General features: G+C 33.8%; 1 protein-coding gene across 1 annotated transcript; it reads right to left on the minus strand.

Annotated features, from left to right (window-relative positions):
• Positions 1 to 93: 93 nt before the first annotated feature.
• LOC105785776 (chaperone protein ClpC1, chloroplastic) lies at positions 94 to 4,700 on the minus strand. The gene is made up of 10 exons (XM_012611935.2): positions 4,532 to 4,700; positions 3,400 to 3,972; positions 3,192 to 3,307; positions 2,976 to 3,095; positions 2,703 to 2,888; positions 2,334 to 2,549; positions 1,892 to 2,109; positions 1,723 to 1,798; positions 1,549 to 1,638; positions 94 to 1,428 (listed from the first exon to the last, which is right to left on the minus strand). The coding sequence occupies exons 2-10, from the start codon at positions 3,956 to 3,958 to the stop codon at positions 247 to 249; spliced, it is 2,763 nt and encodes a 920-aa protein (XP_012467389.1). The 5' UTR covers positions 3,959 to 3,972; positions 4,532 to 4,700; the 3' UTR covers positions 94 to 246.
• Positions 4,701 to 10,065: the final 5,365 nt, after the last annotated feature.

Raw genomic sequence — 10,065 nt, forward strand, 5'->3', positions numbered from 1 at the left:
AACACTACCAACCACCATCCTCGTTGAAAGCCTACTCCAACCATGCATGCACAAATTCAGTGTTAAAAGATTTACAGTTTCAACACTTCCAAATGCAAAAAGCAACTAATGGCTTCCAATTTCAACTGCCCAACTAGTCCTTCCAACAAAACAGACTTCATAATAGTACAGCCAGTTCAATCAAAAGGAGAAGCAAAAGAAAAAAGAGGGTACAAAACAACATATCTAGAGTGGCTTATATGTGGTTTACACAACTGGAATCGGATTGGTCAATGACTCGGAAGTGCCACTGCTGCCATTGAGAACCGTGACATTTCCATCAGAGTCAACATCTACTATTACTGAATCACCTTCCTTGATTTCCCTTGCAAGCATCTTCTCAGCCATGCTGTCCTCCAGAAGTCTCATTATGGCTCTTCTTAAAGGCCTTGCTCCGTAACTTGGGTTGTACCCTTCTTCCACCACCCTTTCTCTAAACCTTTCGGTCACTTGGAGCTCGATTTCTTTGCTTTTAAGCCTGTCAAACACTTCTTTGAGCATTATATCGGCAATTTCCTTCACTTCTAACTTGGTGAGTTGCCTGAAAACAATCATCTCGTCCAATCTGTTCAAAAATTCCGGCCTGAAATATTGCTTCAGTTCTTCTGTCACCAGGCTCTTTATTCTATTGTAACTACTGTCTTTCTCATCATAATCGAGATCAAACCCAATTCGCCGTCCACCCTTTTCGATAACACTGCTTCCAACGTTTGATGTCATTATCAGGAGTGTATTCTTGAAATCGACAGTTCTTCCTTTACTATCTGTGAGCCTTCCGTCCTCGAGGATCTGAAGCATCATGTTGAAAACATCGGGATGGGCTTTCTCAATCTCATCGAAAAGTACTACGGTGTATGGTCGCCTCCTAACAGCCTCAGTTAGCTGACCACCCTCGGTGTACCCAACATACCCAGGGGGTGAACCAATCAGCTTGGACACCGTGTGCCTTTCCATGAACTCACTCATATCAAGTCGGATCATGGCTTCTTCAGAGCCAAAGTAGTAAGCAGCTAGTGCCTTTGCTAGTTCCGATTTTCCTACACCAGTTGGTCCAGAGAAGATAAAACTGGCAATTGGCCGGTTAGGGTTCTTGAGACCAACACGAGCACGTCGAATAGCACGGCTAATGGCTTTGACAGCTTCATCCTGACCAATGACTCGCTTATGAAGAGTCTCTTCCATTTTAAGTAGGCGATCGGATTCATCGGTTGATACTTTCTCAACAGGAATACCAGTCCATGAAGAGACTATATGCTGAATGTCGACTTCAGTCACTAGAGGCCCTCCATCCCCTGCCTCCGCCTCTGCCTTATTCATCTCCTTGTCTTTCTCTTGGATTGCAGTGATCTGAGCCCTGAGCTCAATTTCCCGATCGCGTAATTCCCCAGCCTGGTTATGCCAAACCCACAACATAAAAAGCAAGAGTTAGGACCTGGGGAAGGACCATTGATCCACCCTCCAAGAGAAATCAGCAAAAAAGGCTCCAAGAAACTCAAAATAATTCTGTACCTTCTCAAAGTCCTGGCTGCGAACTGCTTCGTTCTTCGACTTTGTGATCTGCCGGAGCTCTTTCTCAAGCTCTCTAGCTTCCTCAGGGAGCTGTATCAACAATGTCATGAAATGAACTGGAGAAAGAAAAGCATGTAAGAGTCACTTCATGACTAGGTTATTATACAAGCATACCTGTGCATGACGAAGGCGAACACGAGATCCAGCTTCATCAATCAAGTCAATTGCTTTATCAGGCAGAAAACGGTCACTGAAGCATACAGAAACCGAAATGAGGACCAAAAAGGGGAACTCCAGATTCAATGACTATAAAGGAACTCGATGAAATAAAATGACCATGTACCTGATGTACTGGTATGAAAGCTGTGCGGCAGAGATTAAGGCCTCATCTGTGTAACGAAGCTTGTGGTGAATCTCGTAACGCTCTCGCAAACCTTTCAAAATCTGTATAGTTTCATCAACAGATGGTTCGGGCACTTTAACTGGCTGGAAACGTCTTTCCAAAGCTGGGTCTTTCTCAATATGCTTTCGGTATTCATCAAGTGTGGTAGCTCCAATACACTACATCAATTCAAGTAAAAGTGTAAACGATACTATAATTTCAACAGTAGTAGAAATTCGACATGCGTTTCTTACACCTAACTAGAAAATTCAAATTAACAGCAAAAGCAGACCGCACATAACTCAAATTAGAAGCCGGATATAAAAATTAACTAGTCTCTAAAAGATTATAGTATTCAGCGAAACCGTCAATAGAAGTCTTAAGAGAGTCGATAGCAGTGTACCTGCAATTCACCTCTTGCAAGAGCAGGCTTCAAGATATTGGCAGCATCAATCGCACCTTCAGCTGCTCCAGCTCCAATCAAAGTGTGCACCTCATCAATAAACAATATTATCTCATCACTTTGCTTGATTTCCTCCATTAGCTTCTTCAACCTCTCCTCAAACTCACCACGATATTTTGTTCCAGCAACAAGAAGACCCATATCAAGAGTTATAACCTGATAAGAAAACCATAACAAATGCGTTGTTCTAATTGTTGTAAGATCAAGGAAATTCTAATTAGGCACATGCATTAAGTTTCAAAGTCAATTCTTTCAACCCTTTTGCTAAAATAGAATGTTTTTAATAGTAAAAAGAACATGTATATGCACCTTCTTGCCCTCAATAGTATCAGGAACATCACCAGTAGCAATTCGTTGGGCAAGACCTTCTGCAATAGCAGTTTTTCCAACACCAGGTTCTCCAATAAGACACGGGTTGTTTTTGGTTCGTCTACCCAATATTTGGACGACTCGTTCGATTTGATCTTGCCTTCCAACAACAGGATCCAATTTACCCTAAAAAGAGAAAATACTTTTTAAAAACAAGCAAATATGAATACCAAAATGATAAAAAGAAAATGACAAATAAATAAAACCAATTACCTCTTCAGCTAACTTAGTCAAATTGGTTCCGTATTCCTCAAGTGTTGGCATCTTTGTGTTACCAGTTGATCCTCCGGTAACCACACTAACTTCGTTGCCCTCACCAACCATACGAATAACCTAGCCAATCAAATAGTAAAGATTTAACCCCCTTTAATTTTTAAAATATAAATAAAAAATTTTAAACAAGATAAAGTTGATAAAGGCATTTCTTGCCTGTGTGCGTATATTGCTTGGGTCAGCACCCAAATTTTCAAGAACACGTGCTGCTACACCTTCACCTTCACGAAGCAACCCCAGAAGCAGATGCTCTGATCCAATGTAATTATGGCCTGAAATGTTATAAAAATAAGATTATATACCAGTTAATCAAAGTAAATTCAACAAGTAATTTAAAAGCTGTTGTAAATTATCTATAAGATACCGAGTTGGCGAGCTTCTTCTAACGAGAGTTCCAAAACACGTTTTGCACGAGGAGTAAATGGAATTTCCACAGCAACAAAACCACTTCCCCTTCCAATTATCTTCTCCACTTCAACTCGTGCATCTTTAAGATTGATTCCCATGGATTTAAGAACTTTTGCAGCAATGCCAGTACCTTCACCAATAAGACCCAACAAAATTTGTTCTGTACCAACAAAGTTATGGCCAAGTCGCCTAGCTTCCTCTTGAGCAAGCATGATTACTTTAATTGCTTTTTCAGTAAAGCGTTCAAACATGGCTTTAGGCACACACCTACTTCCCCTTCCACGTCGAGACGAGATTGAAATCGCAACCTTGGAATGGAAATCTTGGTCGACTCTAACCATATTATCCAAAGAAGTTGAGCCCCGTAACCCGGAGAAACTATTTATCCTCAATCCAGGTGTTGGTAAACTAGACATCATTTTGACGGACCTTTTCGATTTCCCAGTGGATCGACCATGACTTCGACTCGTAACTAGAGAAGGAACAATAGTAGACTGCGCCAGAACTTTAGCCATCACTCCTAAACTATCTGCGATAAGACAAAGACTAAATAAATTAAATAACCCCCCAAACAAACAATAACAACACTTGCATTCTTCAAAAATATTACAAATCATTAACCAACAACAAGAGATTTGGAAGAACAGTCACAAATAAATGAAGGTTCACATATATAATCTCAAAATCAACTAAAAATGGAAACAATTTACCAAGAAAAGGGATAATTAACAGTTCTTACACCACTGAGTTAAGCAATTCTAGCAAAACATATATTCATCAACCCAAAACAATATACCCAGAGCTAATCCATTAGTAATCATTACTATTATCATAACCCATAGAAGGAAATTATACAAAATGTCAACAGGTGGGCTACTCACCTTATCCATTACCAATCACCAAGTTTTTTTGGGTTTTACCATAAAGAAATCAAGAAAGAGAATCAATTAAACCCAAACCAACCAAAACCCTAAATCAAAATTTTCTTTATTCAAAAAAAAATACCCACGAAACAAAAACCAAAATCCAAACCATGAAACCATAAGAAAGCATCAAAAATTAAACCTCCAGAAAGTTCCATAACTCACCGAAAAGAAAGAGGGTGAAATTGAATAGAGAGTGAAATGGATGGTAAAATATACTAAAAAGGGGTCTTTTCTTTTGGGAATTGCAGAGAGAAGAGACCCTCTTTTTCCCCTTTTTTTTTTCTTTTAAACTGATAGCAGGAATGGTCGGCCGAAGAGCAAATAAAGAGGATAGATGTGGTTTATATTAACACGCGCTCTCTCTCTCTCTCTTTGATAATTCTCTACGTCGACAGTCTATCATCTTCTATCGACTTCTCCGCCATTTGATTTACACTTGTTTAGATTTATGTGGTTTAAGATGATATTTTTACTAGATTATCGATTTTCTGTTTAATCAATTCAATTATAAATTTACTCGTAAATAAATAAATTTAAAATTTTAAAAAATTATAAAAAAAATTTAATACATACAAATAAATTATGAAATAGTATTCAATACACTACAGCCAGGAGAGCTTTTAGACTCCACCGGGATGAAAAATTGACAAATAAAATATTAAAACTTCTGAAATAAATAAAAGTACACAAGCGTTGTATCAAATGGTAAACAAATTATAATAAAAACATAATCATTCAATTTTTTAATAAACTATAACAATAAAATCAATTATTTAAAATAATTCTGACCCAGTCCTTGGCAAAGTTAGAATTTCTTTTCTGGATAGGTGAGATTTAATTAATATTTTTATCAGAGTTAAAATATGTGTGGGTAATGATCTATTTTAAAAGATTTAATTAAAATTTTACAAACTTTCAAGGGTTAAAAGCATAATTTTGTTAACATATTTGTAAAAGTGAATTACAAAATATAATTATATTGTTTGAAAAAATATATGTGGAGTTTTGAAAATCATTTATTATTTATTTTAATATTTTATATTATTTTAGTAGTTTTGAATTAAAAGATAAATACGAATATGAATATGAAGCAATTTATTCAAATATATTTTTAATAAAAAATCAACTAAAATTTTAACATGGTTGTCAAATACATTAAAAATGAGAATTTTTTGAAAGAAATTACAAATTTCAAGATATTTTTATATTTTAATTTCATAATTCATGATTTAATCTAAATTACTAATATGTTAATTATTTCTGTTAAAATAGCAACATGAAATCCTATAGAAAAATCCAATTTTATTTTGTTTTGTTTTAAATAAGAAATTAGCATAAAATCTCATCTCATCTCAAAATTGAGGTGAAACTTTTTTTATATATATTCTTTTAACTCAGTGCTAAAAACAACAAAAATTAAATATTTATTATGTATATAATTTTTCGAGCATATAAAATAAAATCATTAATTATTTAAAATTTATATTGCTATATAAGTAAATAAAGTATATAAATTAAAGATGTGTTTTAGAGATACATACAAAAACACCGCTTAAAATCTATCAGCCTTTACATTTGTTGCTTTTACGGTACGTCAATACATAAAATCTCAGTCCCTTTCTTGTCCCTAGATATTTTCTTTGCTTGACTTGTTTGCCCTTTGTTACTCTGTTTTTGTTGGTTTATATCTTTTAATGCAATTTGAAAAACCTTTTAAAACGGTCATATGAGTGCTGGTCAAATGAAGATTAAACTTATACAAATAGTCAAACTCGCCTACCCTATTTCAGATGTTATGCGTTTTATTCTAAACACATCAATATTTACGTAATTTTCTTTTCCAGATACGTAAAAAGTTCTTATTTAAACACTTTTATAAAGGTTAGACTCTTATTTAACCATGAATCAACGACATCTAAAAGATTAAGCTTCAAGCATTTACCCAAAAATAAAGAAAAATGAATGATGTTGAATATTATTATATGCAAACAATTATTTAAAACCAATTATTTAAATATCTATACTACATACTATATATAGTATAGATTAAAAAATGGCTTCTAGGTAATTTCCTCGATTGAGTTGATTCGTTACATATCTCAATTAAAACATTTGTATGTAGTATAGATATTTAAAGTTGTAATTATTATATTTTAATATTTAAAATATAGTTTATATATTCAAAATAATGTTATAAGCAATGAATATTAATGGTTTAAAAATATTTAAAATTTATATTTTATACATTAAAATATTAATAATGAGTTAGAATTAATTATTTTTTATATTTTTATTGAAATATCGTAATATTAACGAATTTAAAAATAATTTAAATTCATATTTTTACTTTACAATATTATGTCTGTTGGCGCAGTTTATAAGGCATGCCAAGGAGCATCGGCCACTAGTATCTACCACCACTCAAACTCATAAACTTGTCATGGTTGGAGTTGGCAAATTTTTGTAACAAAACACTTGGGCTTTGATCTTTGTCAATACTTTGTATCTGTATAAGTCCATCTATGATATCCAAATATTTTATAGCAATATATTTTGAAGATCGGATTGGATTGGATTGGATCAAGGAAATTGACTTCCATGTTTTATAGAGATTGGATCAAAACGAAACATATCCTAAATATTTAAAACTTATATTGGACTTGTTGAAGGTATTCTCAGTGTTGGTCATCTTGTCGTTTTAATAGGAAGATTGATTGTAATTGATCGAGTATGTTAGCAAGTCTTGGTTCCTTATAAACTAAAGAGACTTTGTATAAGTGAAGTACTATTGTACTGAGAGCGGTTATTTTTGTTCATTAAGACACGTTCTTTAGAGTGCATTGAGTGTAAATTTAAGTTGTTATTCGGTTTGTCCTAAGTTTTAAGGGAGGAAACCTAGAGGAGACTGCTATAAATCTTAGGTGCAAATATGAGATTCTAATCCGGTGAATGTTAGAGCTTGCAAGCACTTGTTGTATAATGTGTTAAAACAGTAGACTATCTCTCTGACTAAAGCTCTGTAAATGTAGAGAAACCGAACTGTATAAACATATTGTTGTGTTCTTCATTCTTTTTCCTCAATGCCTGAAGCAGTTGTCACTGTTTCTAGCATTTCTTTTGCAATGTTTAGTTTTACTTGCAAATGTCGATTCTTAATTCTTACAATGTCTAAAAAAACAAAACTAAACATTTAAATTTTTACTTTCCAAAAACAATATCCTTAAAAAAAGGTTGTAAAAAATGTTTAATATATTTTTTTTCTCCTAATTTTTTTTTAAACGTTCCAACTTAACATAAATAAAAATAATATTTTTTAGATTTCTTAATATTTTAAAATTTCTTTTTATAAAAATAATATATATATATATATATATTGGTTAATAGGATCTAATTATTTTCCATGACAACTACAGAGAAATTTGATGGGTTGGGTTAAATGTATAGTTAAGTGAATGAATTTGTAGAGAAATACAAATTATTTTGACAAATTAGGACCTCTAAAATATCCTTAAATTTATAATCCTCTATTTAAGAATATCAAACATGTGTGTGGTGGTTTGGTAGGGCTTTGTTGTCAACTTCACCGCCATTCTCTTTCTCAGGCTTTTCTTTAGATTTTTTTTGCCTTTCTCCAAAAGGTTAAAATATGTTATAGGTCTCTGTACCTTTTACAAATTTAAAATTTAGTCCTTTCTGCTTTTATTTTTAGGAATTTAGTCTCTTTGCTTTAAAATATGTCATAGGTCTCTGTACCTTTTACAACTACTTGTTCAAACACAAATAGATTGCCTTACAACTTCAATCTTCTTGTTCGAAGATTATAAAAAAATAAAAATTAAATTATGAACATTTGGGGTGGACTAAAGTTATAATTGTATCGTCTAAAAAAACCTATAGCATAATGCCTTATTTCACTCTCCAACTTTACAAAAGAGTCCTTCCTTTAATTTTTCATATTTTGTAGCCCTTTAATTTGCATTATTTGTCAAATCACCTCAAAATGGATGAAAATGTTAATGCCTACTAATTTTGTTGATGTGGCATCCACGTGAAACTCCACTTGTATTCCATGTCAGCAACTAATTAACTTTTTAAAAATATAATTTTTAACTTTGATGTTGAGGCTTTCATGAATACAATGGGCTTTTCTTCAACATTCTCCCCTTTGTTCACAAAGCCTAAACCCCATCTACATGGATCCCTTTTTCTGGTGCCAATAGCTCATCACGCTTATTGTTATTGTTGTAAAATTTTTCGAGCATCAACTTTACATCAACCAGTTCTTCATTGATTTTCATCATGTTGCTCAGTTCTTCTACTAGTAAAGCTTCTTTTGCAGCCACTTGATTGGTCAAAACAGCATTCACATCTTTCAAACACTTGTTTTCTTGAGACGGTTGAATGTTGATCTCACACACCATTTCCCATTTACCCAACATCTCTTTATAAGTCTTCAGAAAGTCTTCATCCATTTCACCACAAGACTCTATATTAGAATCCTCATTTCCAACATTAGCAGTGAAAGGAATAAAGTTTTGATGATCATCTTCTAAGCCAGAACCACTTGAGGAATCCAGAGACTTTTTCTTCTTTTCCATAGTGTTAGCCCTCTCGGATTGAATGTGGCCAAACCCTTGGCATTCATAGCATTGTACAACTTTCTTTTAGTCCTTCTCAAGTCTTATTTGATCACAACTCCCTTTGACTTGCTTTTAGGAAAATTGGTATTGACTTCAAATTTCTTGAATCTCTTTGATTGTTTTTTAGAATGCCTTATTGAAATTCTAAGCAAACAAGGCTATATGCTCTTGTAAGTCCTCCGAGATAGCATTTTGAGAAGTGGGCACTCCCTCATTGACTTGAAAAGCAATATTTTTATCTCTTTTTCCCTTTATTCATTTTGCTTCATTTAGTTTCATCTCAAGGTTCATAGAGAACTAATGAATTCATCTATAGCCAATTGTTCAAGGTTCTTGGCCTCCTCAATGGCAATGACCTTGATGGAAAATCTTTTAAGGAGAGATCTCAGCAGCTTCGAATTTGAATACTCTTCACCTAATGCAAAAGCTTGGTTTGATAAGTTACACAATGCATAAAATTCACCAATTGTCTTTGACTCCTGCATCTTCAGACTTTCAAATCTTGAAGTCGGCACTTGCATCTTTGACTATGGAGGTTCCCTCGTGTTCTGTTTTCAAGATATCCCAAACATTTTTTTGTCGCAGTGCATTTGGCAATTCTTTTGAATTCCTGCATATCCACTCCATTGAAAATTGCATATAATGTAGGCCTTCATGCGTGCTTTACAGTAGGTATAACTGCCAACTTCAAGCATAAAGGGTATTGATGTGGATGAACCTCCCATATCTAAGATCTTAGCAACACTCTAGATCTCCACTAGCTACTTTAAGTGGCAAGCTTGATACCAATTATGAGCAAAAAAACCATTGCTAAAAGTAGAAGTTGCATAACCAAATTGGTGCCTGAGTTGGTGGACACTTTTCCAAGCACTAATGAAAAACAATAAACACATAAGACACAAAGAGATGATTATGCAGTTTGGTTTCCTTATGCCTACGAAGCCTAGCTCAGTGAGAAATATGCACACTTTTCAACAATTACAAAGTGAACCTACCCAATCACACATACCGTGATTGTTTCTCTCATCCTTGCACTTTAAAGATATAACACTCTCA

The sequence above is a fragment of the Gossypium raimondii genome, chromosome 7 (assembly GCF_025698545.1).
Source record: "Gossypium raimondii isolate GPD5lz chromosome 7, ASM2569854v1, whole genome shotgun sequence".
Taxonomy (NCBI): Eukaryota; Viridiplantae; Streptophyta; class Magnoliopsida; order Malvales; family Malvaceae; genus Gossypium; species Gossypium raimondii.